We start from the raw sequence: 23,072 nt of genomic DNA on the forward strand, positions 1-23,072 counted from the left end.
CTGATCACTTTTGCATTTAAGTGGCACCTTCTTTGGTCACTCATGTGTATATATCTTGGAGTTTATGTTAGACTTTCATGCTATATTATATTTAAAAAGACTATATACACACACATACACACACACACACACATATATATATATATATATATATATATATATATATATATATATATATATATATTCTGCCATATTCAAGACTATATATATATATATATTTTGCCATATTCAAGAACTTTCGAGTTGCCCATTTTCTCAATGTCGTCTTGGGTGTTTTTTTTTTTGTTTTTATTAATTTCAGCTGCCGTTCTTTTTTAAATTCCATGAACATATTTCTTATTTTTACAACATTGCGCATTTCTGTAGTGGTCATGTCGCTTTTTTCATATATTGCTTTAAAACGTTTTGTTTCTCTCGAGTAAAGTTATTACGTTTTTGTTTTCCTTTCTTTGCATTTTAATGAAATGGCTTCTATGCTTTTTTTTCAAACATCTTATTGATGAGATTTGTATTTTTTTCTTTTAAGTCTTCGTTATTTTGCTAGTATCTTTTAGTTGGGTTCTTAATGGTTCTTGTTTAGTCTTTCTTCATTTTTGTTAGCTATAGTTTCTTATTCTATCATTTTCTTTAGTTTTATTGTTTTCTTTGTTTAGCCATATAATAAATGATGCATAACTTGTGGCGTTTACGTCTGTACTAGTAATTGTTAATACGTGTGAAGTGAATCTGTCCACCTTTTCTGTTTTTATTTTACTTTATTTCATTATTTATTACTTAGAAATACCTGTTGTTTTTTGTCTTCGTTCACGATTTCTTTGATGTTTTCCGACTTCTGTAGCTTTCTCTTCGGTAATCTGTGTACTATTAGTCATATATGTTTTTTTTTTATTTTCTGTGTTTGTAAAAGTTTTCAAAAATGATTATAATAGTAAATAGTTCAAGTAATTATTGTAAATATAATTTTAACTTTATTGTTTTTCTCTTCTTGTTTTTCTAGAACGTTTTGATGAGTAAACTTCAAATAACATAATAAACGAATTGACTTGTTCCACTTAATGCGTATTAACAAATGAATCTTGTTTTATTTTGTTTGTATTACAATAACAAATTTGGCAAATTAACCATGTTCCATGTAAGTAATATAATAAAAAGAATAGTTGCATTTTTTGTTAACTTGCTTAAAAGTGAGTAATTTTTTTTTTTTGGGGGGGGGGGTCATGACTAAATAATTGAATAGCAAGTTTTGTACGTAAGAATTCGTTTTTCATTGGTGCAAAAGATTGTGCATGCCTTATATTAAAGACGGGGGCCGGCGTTCCATAAGAAGAATATGTTAATCAACCATCCATGAAAAAGTAAAAGGATTTTATGAAGGGCACATAGTGAATATTTTTTTGTAAACACTCTTTTGGTGGGATATACGAATAACATGAATAGTTTAGTCTATGCAATCTATCAGATAAATCGCTACTAAAGTCGGAGATAGCGAAATATTGACATTTTAAATACATTTTTTAGCGCCCGGTAGTGATTAGACCATAAAAGGTCTAACAAATTTACCTAATTATTAGCAAAAGTTACTTAAGTAAATGAAATCATATTCGGATCAATAAACTAGTGAAAGAAAAAGGTTAGTTCGAATCAAGTATCGATTTATAGGAATTATTTCAGTAATCTATGAGAAAAATCGCTATTTGGTTCATAATGACCTGATTTTCTTCCATTATGTTACTGATCCGAAAATAATTGGGCTTGATTAACTTTCCGACAGGATCAGAAATGTCTTAGACTAAGACATTTTTTATGATTTAAACAAAATTGATAAAAAGAATTATCTACATTTCTCTAACTGAAGACATTTTTCTTGTGAACTTAAAGAAACAAAACTCAGTACACTTTTATAAGCAAATATACTTATTAGTTACCAAATTTACTTGTGTCGCAATATGTGTAGGTAATATAATTTAAGGTGAGCTTATATTTTTTTTTTATATTTACAGCTTCGATACGCATCTCTTTATTTATTACATAAACCACATCTACCCGTCTTAGAAAAAAGCATTATAATATTAGACACAGCTTAAAATAAAATAAAAATTGACAACAGCAAAAATAACCTTCTTAGTAACATGCAATATTGTTTCCGTTCTGCTAGATCTACAGCAGATGTGCTTACAGTTATATCTCCATAGGATTAGCGAATCTCTCGATGGAGGCTTCCTCTCTAGGGCAATTGCTCTTGACATATCAAAGGTCTTTGATAATGTATGGCATAAAGGTCCAATGTTAACAAATTCCTAATGAACCGCCCCCTTAAGTAAACACTTCATCAAATCTCCATACTAACGTAATGTACTTGCAATAACCCTTATCCCTGAGTGGCTTCCGGGCCTTGATAAGTGGTGATCACTGTGTTAAAAAAAAGGTCTAGTTCACAAGACCTCCAGCTATGGTATAGCTGGAAATGTCTTCTCAATTATTAAATCATTTCTCTGTTATAGATTCATAAGAGTTCTGGTTTATGGACAGACATCAGATCTCAGTATTAATGCTGGAATCTCTCAGGGATCCATCCTGGGCCCAACTCTCTTCCTTATCTACATTAATGATCTTCCAAATCACATCTTTACATCATTCGCAGACATTTATGCTGACAACATTACCATCTATGGCAGCACATCAAAGACCGTAAACGATCAAGTTCTCTTTGATCATTTCTCCTTTGATCTTGATCACGTGGTACAATGGAGAAAGAGGTGGCTTGTTACTTTTAATGCATCTAAAACCAAGTTTCTATATATACAATATCAGGCGGTCCCTCTTTTGAGGCACACGTGTGAATGTCGTTTTTTTTTCTTCGTGGTATAATGTTCTTATATAGATCTCTCAGGACTAAATAAACAACGTGTTTACTAATATTACCTGCGGAAATAAAAAAAAAACTTACTAGATGACATATTGTGTATTGCCAACAATAAACTCCCAATATTAAAACATGTAAAAGGGCACACGTAAAATATGACGGCAAATAAAATTATACATAACAATACATGCACTTTTAACATGGCGAAAACTTTCTCGTCCGATTTTGACGTTAAGCATAAAAATACATAAAGTTACTGAATTTTTTAGATGCCGATCGGTTATTCGTATTATTTGGATTCATCGGACTACTGTTCTCATCTTGAGTGTGATTTTCACAACCTTTCGTAACCTCCGACCTTCTTTAAGTGTGTCTGGTCGAACTCAGGAATATTTCTGTCGAATTACATTGGATTGAATGTCGAGCGCAACCCTTTATTTACTTCACGGAGGTAGCATGCTCTTGTTCTGTCAGCCATGACTGGATAGATGTCCTAAGTAATTTTGAAATTGTATTGTTCGGTCACTCACACTGAGAATTGAACATTCAGGAGAATGTTAATTTAACATTTGATTTTTCCAAGTATTCTAACTACTACGCCACGGACCCTTGCAGGCAATTCCAGTACGAAATTTAGGAGCCTTAAACCTATTTTTATTTCTAGTAGTAAAGATAACTATTTATTACTAATTATTATTACTATATATTACGTTACGGACCGGAAATGATGCAAAAATGGAAATATATCGAAAAACTCTACCAAAAACTGGCTAAGATGACTTACCACCTCACATTCCTATGTCGATACCGAGATGTAACTCAAAGCCAGCTCCAGGCAAACGTAAAGGATCGCAAAACGAGTATGGGCACATGCTCGGCTGGGACAGAATACAAAACTTCTTGTGGAAGAAACATCAATTATAGACCGAAATTTCAAACGACCTTGACCCCTTCCTGAAGAGTATATCTGGGAATGAAGACATAATCCTATCCACGAATACCTGGACAAGATACACCTGAAGAAGGTCAGATGTCACATCGAAACTAAACTTGCCAAAGATGTTGTAATAATTTTTGCAAAAGTTTTTACGGTGTGAGGATTTGGTTTCCTCAACTGAATGGATTTAATTATCGCAACAAGGTTGAAAGTACAACAAAGTGAAAATATGTTTCCAAAAGATAAAATTAATACAAAATCCCATTTTAGGGGATAATTGCAAAGGCATTGAGTTCTTTAATGCCTATATATATATATATATATATATATATATATATATATATATATATATATATATATGATGATTGCACGTATTAGTACGTTGCATTCAACTTAAGACCAGCTGGTATTTCGAAATAAAATTAAGGTAATGCGCCAGCATATCGTCATTTACTCCATTAATTTGAATAAAGTTTGCGAAATTGAATTTGAGGAGAATTTGACTGGGCATACCAGCACAAACTGTAAAGATATGAAAATTTTACGAAGACAATATATCAGAAAAGGCTAAAAAAATAAAAAACTATTGTATTTCCTATCGAAGTCGGATGCCAAAGTTTTATTGTCAACTCACATCCCACGTTCTTCAATAATCTTGATCTTTATCCGCAAACAAGGAAAAATGTATAAAGAAAATACAAAACAAGTTTCCATATGGATCAGCATGTATATGGCAATTCCACAAGTACCGTGCTCTGAGCTTATGGTAATGGTGCTTCTACGCCGAAACTATGCCTGAACCCTGATGAAGGCTTTATTGAAAACAATGCTGCTGTACAAGGAATAGTTGTATATATATATATATATATATATATATATATATATATATATATATATATATATACTAGCAAAAGTACCCGTTGTTGACTGTGTTCAAAAACAGCCTACAAAAAATGGACTCTGGTTTATGAAAGTATGATAGGTTATGAAAAGGAAAGTCTGTAAAGAGATAGCTTTGAATTTGGGGGTATCAAAACCAAAGCAAAATATGATGGAAGTAAAAATAAAATAGATAAACCCCATAATTTATTATACCATACCTGTTCACACTGAAACACTTATCACAATATTCTGTGGATCTATATTAAAAAAACCTTGTTAAACTTTGTGACATATTTCCATTCTATGGAGGTCAGGCGCGAACGAACACCCCATAATTTTATTATACCATATTTCTTCAAACTGAAACATAATTATGAAAGTATACTTACGCAGATAGTTATGAAAAGTCTTTATTAAAGCTTGTGCCTATTTCCATTCTATGGAGGCCAGGCGCGAACGCAGACTCCACAATTTTATTATACGCATATATATATAATATATATAAGTTAAGCAGCGAGATGTTTATTCACATTACACTTGAACTTCTGCATGTCAATCTAGTCAGGGCAGCAGGGACACAGGAGGGAATTCCAAGGTATAGAAACTATTTGAATAGAAGTCTTTCCGAATATAGGGTGTGATTTTGTTAGTCGGGGATATTTATGATGAAAGTACAAGTGCTTAAATTTAAGTTTAAATTAAGGAGCACATTCCGTTAAAATAATTTCGGGGCAAGATCACAGTGTAGTATCTGTTCTTCAGATGCTGCACTTCAATTTCTTGTTCTCTGTCAGTGGAGGAGAAATCCTTCACGACTGAGACAATTTTTATTTTTGTTCCCTTTCTCCACGTTAAAAAACGACCCTGGTGTCTAACTCTGTCCCGTGGGGAGGCATTGTAAATAGGAACAGGTACAGAGAGGCAACATTTCTGCATCGCGGTAGATGTTTTAGTTTGAATGCTAGTGTGGAACCTATTAAGTTGGTGACAGTTTTTTTTAACCCTGTGTAATAACCAGAAACTAGTAGCAGTTGCACCAGCCTAGATGTAGCAACAATACTCTATGCATGGGCGAATGGTGGCTTTTTAAAGGTACAGAATACTCTCAGTTGTGCACAATCTTCTAGCACGGTACATGTATATGTATATAACATTTTTTTCGGCTTTTCTAAGTCAGACCCAAATAGCATTGAAGCTGACGAATCAAATTTTGCTTCTGACCAGTCAATTTTTATCTGTTATTGTAACGCTTTATTGTCTATATAATAATGTATTTAGCTACTATTTATTTGTAAAACTACTTAGCGATCCCAAGCAACTACTAATGTGAAGTATTTTTTAATAATTATGTAAAAGGAAAACTCGGCAAAACAGTTAACACTGTTCAAATCCAAAATATGAAAAAAAAAAATAAATAAATAAAAATAAAGAACTAAAATAACTTTAATAGATTTCGGACTACACATACACACACGCATATACATATAAGCGTAGTCAGAAATTTCTCTCCCTTTCTTTCTCTCTCTCTCTCTCTCTCTCTCTCTCTCTCTATATATATATATATATATATATATATATATATACAATACATATAATCATCCACATTCAGTACTGTTTTGCAGTATCACAGCTCATCAGTGCGGCTAGACAGGCAAGTATCTCAAGCCAAGATCAAAAAATATATATTAGTAGCTATATATATGAGGGTGTACAAGCAATTATGCGCATGGCCATTAGGGTGCGCGTCTTTCACGTAATACCCGTAAGGGCTCTCTCTCTCTCTCTCTCTCTCTCTCTCTCTCTCTCTCTCTCTCTCTCTCTCTTCGCCGTAATTGTATAAACTAATAGACAAGAGAAACTTGGTAGAACTTGTGAGCATCTGCGTGTGTGTATTGTTCCAATTCTAAAGTTGGCTTTTTTCATTTCTATTCATCAGAGGGAACTTATATGCGCCGTCGCCCCTTTCTCCCTCACTCTGCTTAACACGATGGTGATGCAAGAGCAAGCCGTCTACCTACACTAACCTACACTAAGCCAGCAAGAAGCAATGGAGTGAGAGACGATTTACAGGGAAAGAAAAGGAGAGCGAAATAAAAAGAAACAGAAAATAAAGATATAGAGAAAGTTAAAGATAGCGAAGGGGGGGGGGAGGGTCTGTAGAAAGATCTATCGCACTCTATCTTCATGTAGATAGAGATGGATAGAGTGTATAAGAATGGAGACAAGGAAGGGAAGAGAGAGAAAGAAGACATTAAAGGTAGACGAAGGGGGTAGGCGACGCGTAAGGCCTTGTGTGCTGAACAAGGCGATGTGTAATAGAATTACAGGCCAGATAAATATCTGTCAATCAGAAACGCGCCAGATGATAAAAAAGAAAAGGAAAAGTAGGAAAACCTGCAGAAAGTATCAACAAAAACGCATCAATAGAGAAGGAAGAGGCAAAAACTTCAAGTAGAAAGTTGCACAAAAAAAAAGTAAAAAGACATAACTACGTAAAACGGAATACCGTATTTTAAAATGCGCGCGCCCACAAATTAATGCTAAAAAGTTATTTTAAACATCCACCTCTGACTAAAAAACGTCCCCGTGTTTTTATTGAAAAGCAGACGATAATATCTAAAATAAATATTATATATAAATTCAATAATAATAACAATTCAACTTGTTCTTTTTTATTAAAGTAATTTAAATATTGTTCATTAATTGTAATAATTATTATTTAAAATATTTACAAAACGTAAATATTTCTGTTACTTTTACGCCTGTGGTGACAGTTCGTCAGTGTGTCACGTGATTTGCCCCCCTCACTTGCATACGTAACTTTATACAAGAAAACTTCGTTTATTGTTTATTTAACTTTCTTTGCAAGTTTTACTTGTGAAACAACATCATTTAATTCAGACGAATTATTTATTTAAATATTTACGACTGATAAATATTATACAAATGTAATTTGTAATAGCAATGAAGTAGATAAAAATAAAGTAGAAAAAATAAACGGGGAAGAAGAAGAAGAAGAAGAAAATAGAAAAAAAAGAAGCAAGAAGGAAAGTAATACATTTCGGAATATATTGGTTTTCGGGAGAAGACGACATTACTCACTCGTGGAGACATGAGTATATGTGACTGTTTTTCCGTTGCAGAATTCAAAGAGGCTTTCTCGCTGTTCGATAAGGATGGCGACGGTACCATAACAACATCGGAACTTGGAACTGTGATGCGCTCCCTCGGACAGAACCCAACCGAGTCCGAGCTGCAGGATATGATCAACGAGGTGGATGCCGACGGTAAGGAAACCTCTTCTCTTTCGTTATTTGATTTTAATTTTTTTTTTTTTACTTTTTTAAAAAAATATTTCTTTTTTGTGTTTTGTTTGATTTTGATTCTATTTATACTTATTGTTGAGGTTGTTATTAAAGGCATTATTATTGTTTGTCTTGCCACTAACGTAAATAACTATCAATGAAAAAATCTTCAGTACTCTTTTTATATATATGATCATATTCAGTCCATCTATCTATTTATCAATCTATCTATCCACACACACACACACACAAACACACACACACACACACACACACACACACACACACACACACACACACACACACACACACACACACACACACACACACATAGATATATATGTTCATTGCTTTGGATGTGATTACTGCTCCAGAATCCTCATTCATTCAACCATCTTTTTAATACTATCATTTTAAATTTAATTTTCCATTTGAGTGCTAATAAGTAAAATTTATAATTACCCACATCTATTTTGCTAAAAACATTTCCTTCGATGAGATGAGCCATTCATTGAAAATACATGGATTAAGGAAAAAAACTTAAACATTTTTGTACTCCTTGTCAAACAATAATTTTTTTGTGAACTTACTTGATTTAATTCAGAATTTTCATCAGGAGCAGAGTAAATATATATATATATATATATATATATATATATATATATATATATATCCTCTCTCTCTCTTTCATATACATATATTTATAAAAGTGAGAGGTAGATGGGTTATATATATATATATATATATATATATATATATATTGCATAGTATGCAAATATACTTATGGCAAGTAAGTTACACAAAAAACGTTCAAAATTGCATGAATTTAGATTCTAGTATATATATATGTATATGTGCGCGTTCTTGTTTGTATACGTCTATGCATGTATACGTATGCATATATAAATACGCATGTATGTATATATATATATATATATATATATATACATGCATTTACACACACGTATATATATATATATATATATATATATATATATATATATTTAAATAAAATGGGTTAAGAAATTCCAACGAAAGAAAGATGTATATTTAAATAAGGGAGTAGTCACCAACAATGTGTATTTTTTAACATTATTTTATTATTCAGTGTCTTGGTTTTTCACTGAGAATTATGTTTGGATCATTATAATAATGTTTTTAAGTCATTGAAATCGTTTTTACGCGCGTTTCAGACGTTCTGTGAAGCGTCCTCGTCAGAAATTATTTAAAAAAATATATATATAATACAAATAAACTAACCATTTACTACCCGGATTGAACACTTCTTGTTGTGCATATTAAACACTTTCTTATTCTTTTTTTACAATTCTTTTATTTTATCCGGTATATTTTCAGCAGATCGTTTGCAATTGTGTGTGTGTGTGTGTGTGTGTGTGTGTGTGTGTGTGTGTGTGTGTGTGTGTGTATAGAATAACTAATGATGAAATAAGCATTTTTCTGTGGAATAATCTTATGTAATAAATCGTATATCAAATATAATCTATATCTTTTTTTCAGGTATTCTAGGCGAAAAGTCTAATCACATCATAGATAGCATTAGAAATGAACGATATGGTGATTATTGGTTAAAATAAAGCAGAAAAGAAGGAAATGAGAATTATACTTATGCACATGCACATCTGAAGAAAGTATAACTTTTATCGAAACTCTCATGCAGAATAAATAAAGTCTACATTGTTTAAAAAAGTTTTCCCATTCATTGTTTAAATATATATTTTGGTATAATTGATTTTTTTATATTTTTCTATACATGAATCTATTCGTTTATATGCATAGATCTTTACTGTTTGTATCTATCTATTTATATATCAGATTCCTATCGCAAGTGTTTCGTTTAATCCATCGTCTTCAGTGTCCAGAAACTTTCTTCACGGAAAATTTTGTTTCGGAAAACTGAATGTTTTTTGTTTCTCAATTTGTTTAGTATTCTACGCAATATTCATAGATTTACTAAATTAGATCAATTGTTAAGTAACGTTCGAATTAAAATGTTTATTTCTGATTCACATTCTAAACTAATAATTTAAAATAAATGGCGTTCCGAAAACTACGCTATTTCCGTCATAGTTATGTACTAACATAAAAAAAGAAACACGTGTCAAGGTTTTCATGTTTTTTTTCTTTTTTCTTTAAAGTTGTTCTTTCTCCTAGCTGCAAATGTAAATATGTAAATTGCGTCTGCATTTTCAATTTGGTAACAGTTCTGTATTTCTAGCTTGAACTGAATTACCTTTCTCCAAATATTTGTTGTTGTAATTGAGCTTAGTTCCAATTTTCGGAAACGCAATTATTTTGCAAACAAATTTTCTTAAATTTGCTTCAGAATAAATAAGTAAAATCGATTGAATTAATTTTAAATAAACATTTTTAGATTTTATTTGTGTTTTAGAAATGTTTTTGTTTATAAAGCAGCTTTTTGTTACATTTAAAATTTTTTGTCATATCAGTATTTAATTTATCAGTAGTTGTCAAGATCGAATATTCCTAACAGCGTCATCTACTTCATTCATATGTAAATCTGTATCTTTTTATTTTATACATATTCTATTCGTAGCTTTCTTTCGTTATCTGTTCACAACCACTTCCGCTAAGTTTTATTTGTTATGGTTGGACCATGTTATTGGCACTGTAATAACGTACTAAGCTACAATTTATTTTCAAAATCCATGTCATGATCACAACAATCAACGTAAATAACTCATAATTAGACAATAAAAATAGTTATCTCCCTCACGAATATAATGGTATTTCTTTTTCTGTATCAGTTTCAAAAATGTACACACACACAAACACACACACACACACATATATATATGTGTGTGTGTGTGTGTGTGTGTGTAATGTTTATTTTGTATATATAAACACTGTTATATATATATATATTATAAGTTATGTCTGCATATATGTTTATATATTTGTATCTACATGATTCACTCGTCAACTAACGAACCGATTATTATAAATTTCGGAATAGAGATGCTCGACGTAAACGTAGGCTATATTTAGTTTTAAGCAAAGAGAGTGAACGGGGGGGGGGTCAAGAAAATTCAGACATTGCCGATTTTTGTGAAATCTTAAATATTCCATAAATTTATCTTTACTTGGAGTATTTTAAAAACATTTTCGGGAGCATAATATTAACATACAAATTCTATTTAAAAATTGAAAGCTCAGCCTTAAATTTTAATCACTTGTAGAATCGAAACCATGCAATAGATTTCGATCCAAATTGGAATGAAGATTCTAGCCATAAGGTTTATTACCATTTCAGTCTTCGTAAGGGGACAATAAAAGTGTTTCAAAACTGTTATGTTTGTGGGAATTCATTTTACTTGTCCTCAGATGGTTTAGGTTTAGATGGATACATGGAAAAGTAGATGGACTGAGAAAGTTTTCCAGAAGGAAAAATATTCAGGAAACGCATAGAGTCGCAGAAGATAACTCGCAATTTTTGGAAAATTTATACTAGTGTAGTAAATAAAGGATAATCAGTAATGCCTCCACTCTCCAGCAACCAAGAGATTGTTTCTATGGCAACCGAGAAAGCTGAACGCCCGGTTATTTGCCTTCAACTTCAACCTTGACCTAACAAACAACTCCCGCCCAAATTCTATGCGGACAAAAGCAACACTTGATGACCTGAGATTCATCCCTTTCATATCCGCGATATAAAAGAACTTACACAGAAGTGTGGCCCTGATTTCATCCCTACTATACTATTTGATAAATGATCAGCTAATTTAGCCTCTGTACTTTCAAAACTCTACAACAATCTTGCTGAATTTTGCTGCACTGATAGCTGGAAAATTAACTCTGGGGTACCAGTGTTCAAGAATTCTGCCGAATGAAAATAACCCGCTCAAATATGGCCTATCGGTCTCTGCATCTTCGCTAAAATCTCTTTAGTCATTAATCAATAAAACACTAGTCAACTACCTCGAAAAAAAACTAATCTTCTCTCTGATCAACAGTATGAATTAAGGCAAACTCGTTCCGCTGCAGATATTTTAACGATCATCTCTGACCGCATATACCATGCAAAATCCTTACAAAACGACTTTCAATTCGTTGTGGAATGAGGCCGTAAATAGATGGCAACATGTAATGCTACTAAGACTTAGCTTCCTTTAACATTTTTTATTGCATTTTTACTCCAAACAAGGAAAAGTGCCACTTTAATGTAGGATGCTACTAACAAGAGTATAAATTGCAGGGATACTATGTAGGGAGTTGAGCAACAAGATGTCTGTTTGCATTACACTTGAACTTCTGCATGTCAGTACAGTAGGGGAAGTAGGAATCCAGAAAGGAAATAATAAATCTAGCAGTTCTGGAGACGAAACTATTAGATTAGAAGGCTTTCTGTCATCTAGGGAGCTCTACTGTGTAGAGGTGGAATGTTGCCGCTTGTCGGGTTTGTCGGGGATGCTTTCGTCGAGGGGGTAAAAGGGCTTGTAGTTTGTCGGAGCATCTACCATTAAAATACTTGTAAAACAGGCAGAAGGATGCAACATTTCGTCGATGGGACAGAGGCTGAAGCCAAGCTGACAGTTTAGGACCTATTAGCTAGGCGACTCTCTTTTGAACTGTGACAACAATACTCTATACATGGATGAATGGTAACCTTGTAGAGGTACAGGATAATTTCAGGCGTAAGTAACTTTCTATCACGGTAGAGAGAGCCCACTATCCTCTCAGCAGCCACAGCAATGCCCTCGATGTATATGTTCCATCTCATGTTCCCTGTGAACGTTAAGCCGAAGAGTTTGAACAGCATACTTTCAGGTAATGTATTATTAGTCATAGTTATTGGTGATTGAGAAGGTATCTTGTAATAATTAAAGAAAACAAGCTTAGTCTTGGCAGCATTAAATGTGACCATTTTTGTCCCCATTCCACTACAGACTGGGTGTTTTCGACTAGGGTTTTCATCATCGCCTTGGATATGTGTTCATTTGTTTTCCCTTCGTGCCTGTTATAGAGCGTGGTATTGTCAGAAAATATACCTATCTCAGAGACAATTTTATCAGAGAAGTAATTTATGAATATCAGAAATAATAAAGGTCCAAGGATCGACCCCGAGATACACCCGCGTCATATTGTTTTGACGTTCGACTATCAAGGATAACCTGGATTCTTCTCTTATTTAAGAAGTATTTAATCATGTTAAATATTCGTCCAGTAATACCATATGATCTGATTTTCCTGAGAAGGTCATCTTGCCATACGTTGTCAAAGACCTTAGAAATATCTAGGGCGACTGTACTACTTTCCTCGACTTTATCCAGTGCATGGGATATACGTTCAGAGATTACAGCTAGAATATCTACAGCAGCAGGGCTTGCCTAAATCCATATTGTTGGCCGGACAGAAGTTTAACAACTGTAAATAGTGAACTATGGATTAATTATGAACTCAAATATTTTGGTGAAAAGAGGGAGAGGGCTAATGGGGTGATAATTTAATGGATCAGTTCTTTCGCCTGAATTCTTGTAAACTCGTACCACGGAAGCAGTTTTCCAGCAGTCAGGAAAGCAAGATGCGTTAGGGTGTTCGTTGAAAAGTTTGGAGAGAACTGGAGTAACCTCAACGGAGCATTTTTTTTAATAGTACAGGGATGAGATCATGTCCACATGCTTTTGAGGTATTTAAGAATTTTTGTTTTGTGATATGATGTACTTAAAAAGGAGTGATTTCCAGATCATCTAGTGTGGTTTTTGCCCGCAAAGGAAAATCAGAGAGGGAATGGTTTGCTGGGTCCAATGTAGAGTTTGAGGCATACCGACGGACAAACATGTTAGCTATTTCGGTTGCCGTGCACACAACCTCATAATTGTTGGATAGTGGAGGAATTGATGTTTGCACATTATTTTCTATACTGTTGTATATTTTTCTAGAAATCACGAGTTCCTAATTTCTGCGCTTTAATGTGTTTTCTGGTTGTTTCGGTATATTCTCTCTTAGCTGTCGCAATTTCTTTGTTGCAATTACTTCTTTCTTACAATTACCTCTAGCTTCTATAAACTTTTGTCTGTTTATACTGGACTTATTTCGGATCTGCAGTATGCACATTGCCTTTGAGCAATGGCAGCTGCACAAGTAGAAACCATTGGAGAGAGTGGAGTTTGCTATAGAACTTCCGCGTGTGAACATGTGCTTCAATTGCCGCTTTGAACCATTCAGGGTCCCATTTGCGCACTGTTCTCCAGGAAGAGAAAAGACATTTCACCATTGAGCATCTCTGATGGCTTCTCAGTAAGAGTTCTTATTATACCTTGTCGTTTTGAGCAATGGCGTTTCAACTTTGGGTCGAGAGTTTCGAGTAATTTCTACCATTATCACAAAGTGATCAGCATTCCCTAGTGGGCTATGGAGATTTGTTACGTAATCATCGGTAATTGTGGTCAGAAATAGATCGAAAAGTGAGGCTTGTTATTCCTGTAAATCGAAAACGTAACTGTTTGTGATAGGGAATGAGATATAGAGGATCTATGTGTTATGCTACTGTGGTGGACATTAAAATCAGCAAATACATGTACCTGCGCGCTAGTATCAAGGAGGGTACTGTATCTATGTGATCAGAGACTTCGTTGATTAGAGTACAGTTCTGGGTTTAGGAAGAGCGAAAATATAAGCAGCTAACGCTATGTTGCAGGTTAAATCTAAATCACACAAGGGCCTGGTCGTCTGATTCTAGTTTTGATTCTCTAGTCAAGGGGAGGGTGTTTAAAGTATAGACGTACATATGTCTGTCTGAGTGCTTAGGGCAAAGTGGGAGATAACCAAACATGTTAAAGGGTTTAGAGAGGATGGAGTAGTGTAGGTTAGTTTCACTTAGCGCCAAGAGATTCGGGGAGTTTTCTAGGAGAAATGATTCAACATCATCTAAATTAGTTCTAAGCCCGCAGATATTCGTGAGTCCAAGCCTCAAAAGAAGAGGCGAATTGGTTTTCTTTGCATTCAAGCCTAGTTTGATTGTAATTTTTAAATGAACTGTTATTTTATTTTATTTAAAAGTTTCAGTTTTAGGGTGATAGACAAAGTGGTTGTATAGAATACCAAACACGCAACAAAAGTAGACTATTAGTCGATTCTTCATCTACAGGATTGTGGCCTCGGGAAGGCCCCTCGGAGATGGGTGCAGAGTCATTTTCCGTGCGAGATATGGCACTACAGCTATCCTGATATCATACAATCGATGATGGAGCGGTCGGTCTAAGCGCTACAAAAGAGTTAGGGCGTCTGTACTCTCAGTCGAAATACAGCAGCCGGACAAACTGTCAAACCGGTACACTCAATCTGTCAGCCTAATCCAATTGCATTGGTATATATGGCACTCAAGCATCCCCAAGATGGCCAGTGTTAGGGGATGGGAACGTGGTGGGAGTGAGAAACAGCGATCATTGCCCTAGTCAGGAAACAAGGTCAAACATTTGGTGTTTCTGTCGAGTAAGTGTGATCGCACCTCTGCGCCTGGCTTATAGGCAAAGGAGTATGAAAGCCAAGCGATATGTAGAGCCTATCTACTCCTACTCATTAAGCAGTTTAGTTTCACAAACTGATAATTTGTTCGAATCACCAGCTCTAGGAAAGTTGTCGACCAGAACTGAAGAGGCGTTACTCTAATTTTATTTTGTGCCAACACGTATTGGGTCTTTAAAACAGATTTAGCTTAAGAGTTTTTCTTCTCTTAAACGGATGACCCGAGAAGATCTACGGGTCTATCAGTATCGAGATGGTTAGCTCCGCGTTTGGGTCCTAAACCAGGTATTTCTGCGACTTCACATGAGTAGTCATGTTTAATTGAGTCAGTACGAAAGATTATATATCTACTGAAAAGTTACACCCCTCAAAATAATTGAAAAGGAGTTTACTATGTTTTCCATTTCATTGTTACTGGAAAAGAGGAGGTAAGTAAAAAAAAACATGCGGTGGAATAATCTAGATTTGCAACTTGTTGATTTAAGAGCGGAATTAATATATGATTAAATATTGTTCATATATTAGTTTAAGAATATGATAAAATGTTAAAGTATTGTAGTGAAGTAGAAAAAAAAAAGAAATTTTAAAAAAATATATAAGACACAGCTGTTCCTTCCAAAAGGTTGAGCTCTTCAACGTCCAAAAATAATTCACCGTCACAAAAAGAATTCACCGTCACTTATTCCAACCGTCGTTTCACTCTCTGCGCTCTTCACCCCTGCTTAAAAAAAAAATACTGTTTATATGCTGCCCATTTCTCCACTTATGCAAATTGACTATCAACCAGAGCCATCTAGTTTTCCATTTCTTCAAACAGCCAATTTGCAAAGCGGGACAACTCAAACCACACGCCCCTTGATCTACACGATCATCACATGTCAACCCATCACGTAGTCGCTCGACCAACATGGCGGCCGTCTCTCTCGCTGCTGAGGTGTTTTACTACGTCCTCCGCAGCTGTTACCGTCTCATCCACCAAAATATCATCAATGTAGGAACTGGTGGCTCTTCTGACTGCGTCCTCCTTGCTTAGCACCGTTTTGAGGATCGCTGACATGATTTTTGGTGCAGAATTCAGGCCAAAACCCAACCTAGTCAGGCAGTACGTTCGGCCCTTGCATCTGACCAGCTGGTATTTCCAGAACTCCTGTGAAATGTGGATCTGTAGGTATGCAGATTTTAAATCCACAGTCGTCGCAGCCTTCTGAATCTTCCTCCACTCTCGCACGGTCTCTCCGCACACGTCCATTACATCGCCTCCCGTGTGACACGCAAGGTGTACATTCAGCTCCCTGAAGTCCAGTACTGGCCGAACTTTTTGTTTTGTGGGCTGAACAACCGCCATTAACGGCAGCACACCTTCCACCTTCTCCGTCCATGGTCTTAAAATCCCCTCTGAGATCCATTGGTCCACCTCCTCAAATTCAACTCTTGTGCCTCCTCGCTACGTATGCTCGTAGCATTCCACTCTGTTGTTCAGTATGGGAGGTTCTCTCTCCCATGCACACTTGACTGTCCATTTCTCACCATGAAAGTGTGCAGAGAAATCCTGGTCTTCTATCGTGCAACTTTTGTCTGACCCGGCCGTTTCTGTGACACCTTTTTCGAATTGCACACCTGCAGCCCCTTGATGTCCTCCAAATCTCACGGAGTTCCTATATACCGTAACGCCCCCTAGTCGAGCAATTGCGTCCATCCCTAGCACCACATCGACACCCGTGACAATTTTGTTAATAACAATCGCCTGGATTGTTAGTGACATCCCACGTACCATCAACCGAACGATACTTGTGCCATTGCACTTCACCTCTCTGCCGTCAACTGCCATAATGCTGCTGGTTCCATTGCAAGTGTCAACCATGTTTTTGGTGACAATTGTTGAAGTACAGCCCGTGTCGACAAGGGCTTTGGCACTTCGTCCATTTAGGGTCACCTCTACTTGTGGTGACATACCCTGAAGCGCCTTCATCGAATAAGTGGGGTAGCCACCGGCGCAGTGGCTTCCCCCTGTTCGTTTCCCTGGGGACAGAATCTGCTGATGTGGCCGACTTCCCCACAGCGGTAACACGTTACTTCTGGCTTTGGCTCCCGGCACTACCTCGCCATATGGGGGCCTTGGCATCGGTAGCATCTGCCAGAGAACCTGGGTCTCTGTCACAGTCCTCTCTGCTTTTCGTCCTTCACAATTTCCTGCTGCAGTTTGCTTCGTTGAGCGACAGCTACAATTTCCTTGCTCACTCTCTTTTTTCCTGGCCAGCACCCTAGCCAGTGTAATCAACTCCGCCACCTCCATAGCATTTACACCGGGCAGTTGCTGCAGAGCTATAGAAATATGGTCATTGATAAAGGCCATCTTAACTATCTGTCGACGGCTTCCTCCATTGAATCCTGCTAGTCCCGACAACCTCCTGATATTGTTGGCGTAAACATCGACAGGCTCTCCGGTCCACACCATACGGCTTAGTTTGCCATATGCTACAAACGGTCCTTCGGTAAATGCTTCCTTCAACTTTTCCTCAATCCAATGGCGTCAATAGACAGTCGATCCTCCTCCAGCATCTCCAGATATAGGGCCAGAGCATCACCATCAAGATACAGCGGTATCAAGCTGGCAACATCCGCGATGTCCCGCAACTTAGCGACAAGTTTAACCTTGGTCAGCCAGGTTATAACATCTCCCTCTCCAGAGAACGTCTTAAGCATTTCACTGCTGATCCTCTTTTCTTCCATAGTTCCCCCCGAAATAGCTTGTAGTGAAGTAGAAAAAAAAAAGAAATTTTAAAAAAATATATAAGACACAGCTGTTCCTTCCAAAAGGTCGAGCTCTTCAACGTCCAAAAATAATTCACCGTGACAAAAAGCATTCACCGTCACTTCTTCCAACCGTCGTTTCACTCTCTGCGCTCTTCACGCTGCTTAAAAAAAATACTGTTTATATGCTGCCCATTTCTCCACTTATGCAAATTGACTATCAACCAGAGCCATCTAGTTTTCCATTTCTCCAAACAGCCAATTTACAAAGCGGGTCAAATCAAACCACACGCCCCTTGATCTACACGATCATCACATGTCAACCCATCACGTAGTCGCTCGACCAACATGGCGGCCGTCTCTCTCGCTGCGATCTCCGCGGAGCCTCTTCGTGAATGTCTATAGTGCAGAACATATACTGTGTCTTGGAGTCAGAAATTTTTTTTTTTTTTAAATAGCAAAGATTTTTCCTATTTTGGGGTGACAGAATTTAATTGCAGGTATTCTAGACAAAAGAAAACGGAAGAAAAACAAAAAACGAAATAAATAAAATATTATCCCTTAGGTCTATTTTTCTTTAGGAGACATTTTGTCAACGAGAAAAATTACCAGAAGACTTTTCAACTACTGATAGCCATGACTAATAACATGACTAATAACACTCTACATGAGAATCCTTTCATTCAAACACCTCAGCTTAACATTCATATGCAACATGAATTAGCACAAATACCTTAAAGACATTGCACAAACTGCTGCAAAGAAAGCAGGTTGCTTATACCGTGCGAGAAAATGACTCACACCTGTGAGTATCCTGTATCTCTACAAAGCGACCATTCGCCCATGCATGGAGTATTGTTGCCACATCTGGGCTGGCTGCTTAACTACTAGTTTCTCCCATTTGAACAGGCCCCCAAAAGATCTATCACACTCTTTAATCTCATAAGTCCCGCACTGTCAACAAAGCTCCAAGTCCCATCGCCGCAATCCCTGTTTTACAAGTATTTTAATGCTCTAATACTCATTGCACTTGAATCCCCCCAACGTACATACCCCGACGAACCCGTCCAATAGAAATATCTCATTCCTCTATTTTATAGGTTCATAGATGCTTGAAAGTCTTTTACTCGAATAGCTTTTTTCCTTCGGGTTGCTAGACTTTAGAATTTTCTCCCGGTCTACTGCGTCCCTGACTGTACTAACATTCAGAAGTTTAAAAGTAATGTAAAATAATATCTCGCTCAGTTCCTTACATAGTTCCATATAAACGTGGTCCCAAATTGTAGCTCCCTACGCCCAAGTTGCATTATTCCTTGTTTGAGGTAAGCATTAGTTTAAAAAATGCAAATAATATATTCTTTCCTAACGTGCTGGTCACGTCTTATTGCTTGCGTATATGTCACTAGACAGCAGCACAAATTAGTGCTGCGAGATTTGAAGCTTAAAAAAATCGACGATTCGGAAACTATTTAATTCTGTTTAGATACAAAATTTGATGACATTATTAAACAACATAAATAATTTTATCGTGGTCTTATAAAAAACGATTGCCATGAATCATTGTTGTTTTAGTAGTAGTAGTTGTAGTAGTAGTAGTAGTAGTAGTAGTAGTAGTAGTAGTAGTAGTAGTAAAGCCGCAATGCATAAATAAAACTGTCGCTGTCTCTCACCGTAGATAGAAAAGATAGTAGATCGAGTCAGAGACAGGGGGAGTGCCGTGAATAAACGGAAGGAGAATCAATATGTTGGAAATAAGATTTTTACTTACTGAAGTAATTAAATGAAATGACCCACTTTTTTTTATAAGAAACCGAAATACATTAAACTGATTATTAATGTTACGGAGGAGGAGGAGGAGGAGGAGGAGGAGGAGGAGGAGGAGGAGGATGAGAAGAAGCGAGTTCTGCATAGAGATTGTACATCAGGATTGTTTGGTCTTCATGAAGCCCTCTTTGTTGCTCGAAGCTATTCATTAATCTTCAGGATTGTAGATTTTTGCCCTCTGCAGCAATATGGGAAACGTCTGTGCCTCGGCTCCCCAAAAGCTGTTAGCGACTCTGGCTAACAGCTTTTGGGGAGTCAAGGCACTTTAGCGCTGTACTACCCCATCGCAGAATACTGTATAGCAGCATAGACTCGTTCTTCTTATGTTGCAAAGTCGACGTCGAGCTCAATATGGTGTGATGTGTTATCACCGTTTTATATATTATAATGTGTGACCGTGGTTATGTGTATCTTGCTCTAACGTATCTTGGGTTCTAATGTCTTTTATTTTAATTTTATTGTGATTGTTTCTTCCAAATCGCTGCGTGCATCTACCCCATTCAATTACATACACAAGTCTTATATAGGGTTTACATACATTTATACAGTCGAGTGTGTATACACATGGCCCAGCTCCTTTTAAGGACCCTTAAGTTTTGTATAGTTCTTAACTGTGTGTGTGACGCGCTATAGTTCACCATATCCTTTTTATGTTATCTTGGTCTTCTGGGATTGATTCTTCCCGTCACTGGTCGATGAGCTGTAAAGAGCATCTAAGACGAAAACACAACGCCAATTTTCTGGCAAATTTCATCTACAAGTGGACCAGGGAACCACTCGCATTGTTGACACAAGCTTTTTTGTGTTAACGTCGACGCATATTTCCTTTGACCCTTCTGATCCATCAACCTCAACTCCAATAGACTGTCTACTCTCTTTTACTCTCGACTCTGATTCTATCTAAAAAAAAAATCCCCATGTGCATTTCTATTTATATGTATGTATGTGTGGGGATCGTAATCCCCTTTAACCGCTCGTACCAAAAATACACTCACTAACCTGTTTTGCAACGCAGGTGCACACAACGGAAGTCACAGAGTTTGATGAGCTACCCCTTTACCTTTCTACACCTATCCGACACGAGTAAGCTGGGTTAAACGCAGCAACGTGTTAACGACGCTATTCATGTCATCCATGACACCCCTCTTCCTATCATTTACGTGTTTCCTTACTACCTATCCTATGACATTTATGATGAAAGTCCTTAAATCTTCACACGCCGTCAAGCAACGAAATTGTCAGAAAATAACACATATCATATCATATATATATATACATACATACATACATACATATATATATATATATATATATATATATATATATATATATATATATATATATATATATTTCTTAATTTTATTTTCCAGGTCAGATATTTTCCACTGACCACGCCTCTATAATACCTAGACTGAATTTTTCATAACATTTCTCTTCATGGTGTGGGCTACTCCTCCTACGACCGACATCAATTGCTTCCATCCATTTCCAACAACTTTTCACATAAACGGCCTCTCAACATCTCGACGATTCCTTCGTCCACCAATTCGTTCTAACTCTTAATCTCTCTCAACGTCTGGACGATTTCTTTGTCCATTATTTTCTGACCCTTATTCTTCCTAGGTGTTAAAGACTAAACTCACCGAATTTCATTCATCATCTTCTAACTATATCCCCAACGGTACATCTACATCTGGGGAACAAAACAGAAAACCCTTACTTACAGTATCTGCGATAGTCAACTTTACATTTAGATAAAATATCTCTACCGTACTACATCGCTCGGATTTACAAACCTTCGAAACTACCGCTCCCGGCACAGATACGAAAAAATGTGACACTCTAACCAATCTTATTTTCCTTGCGCCAGTGGAACGCGCTTACTAATTTACTATCTATCATTTTGAAGGACCATGTGTGATTTTTCCTACATCTCCGCTAAAGCACAGAGTACAAAACTAGAGTCAACCCAAGGTATCTAAATAAGGTATCTTGTTATACTATCACCCCCGCCCGGGGCCCAACCCACCGATCAACGTGTCACGTATGCCGGCCCTTTTTATTTTTATTTTATACACCCCTTCACTTCTCGTTACCCGAGTTATTCGCAACCCAGTAGTAATTCCTTTGCCCTTATAACCGCCCGCCCCATATCAGAGGAATAATCTTTATTCTCTAATCCGCATCAATCTATATGAGCCACAAAATACACTCACTTACCTGTCTCGAAACGCAGATGCACGCTCTGTCAACAGAAGTCACTGAGTTTGATTTGTCACTTCTTGACCGTTCTGCACCTACCCGACACTAGTAAGCTAGGTTAAACGCAGCATTGCATTAACCGCACTATTAAGGCTATGGACTCCATAATAATGCATGCAGGACGATTACCGGCAACCTGAAATCGAGCAACCTGTCATCTATTTCTAGTGAAGGCCGAAATCGCCTTGTTGCATATACGTCGAAAGACAATAGCGATGACAGAGCGTGATAAGCAAATTAACGACAATCACCATCTATTTGGACTGCATGATGTGCCGTAGCGACTATCATTTCGCAAGAGCTTTACTATAGACACAGGCACCGGACGAAATAGACCAGCCTCCTTCCGAAAAACTAGAGAAAATTAAATTTAGTGATGGGGCAAAATTTTCTATAATAACACATTAAACTTCAATGATATAAGCTAGATTTAATCACACTGTCTAAGCAACATATATAGACTTTTAAATCGATAGTGATACCATAAAAGAATTATCAAACATTCATTAATCAGATTAATGCTTGACAAACTGTAAATTTGAAATGGTGATGTTATATATTAGATAAAGTGCTAAATAAGCAAGCAGAAATCGAGAGACGGAGAGAGAGAGAGAGAGAGAAGGAGAAGAAGAAGAAAAGAAGACGAAAAGACCAATAGAGAGAGGAGGTATTGGAAAAAAACATGGATCCTGACGAATTCGGCGATATAAACTGGCGGCATTGTGTCAGCATTTGAGCGAATGCA

The 23,072-nt window shown here is 36.4% G+C and overlaps 1 protein-coding gene across 5 annotated transcripts in view; it reads left to right on the forward strand.

Moving 5' to 3' along the window:
- Window positions 1-23,072, forward strand: part of LOC145279908 (neo-calmodulin) — a 933,613-nt gene that overhangs the window by 533,699 nt on the left and 376,842 nt on the right. For 4 of the 5 annotated variants that reach the window (XM_080131460.1, XM_080131459.1, XM_080131462.1 and 1 more), the window contains exon 3: window positions 7,826-7,969. In XM_080131460.1, coding sequence (XP_079987586.1) covers window positions 7,826-7,969 — 144 coding nt within the window. Of the gene's footprint in view, window positions 1-5,734; window positions 5,775-7,825; window positions 7,970-23,072 lie in introns of those variants that run through there. The other variant, XM_080131463.1, reaches the window with a different exon arrangement.

This window comes from Euprymna scolopes, chromosome 7 (genome assembly GCF_053919585.1).
Source record: "Euprymna scolopes isolate OS-2025 chromosome 7, ASM5391958v1, whole genome shotgun sequence".
NCBI classification, from domain to species: Eukaryota; Metazoa; Mollusca; class Cephalopoda; order Sepiida; family Sepiolidae; genus Euprymna; species Euprymna scolopes.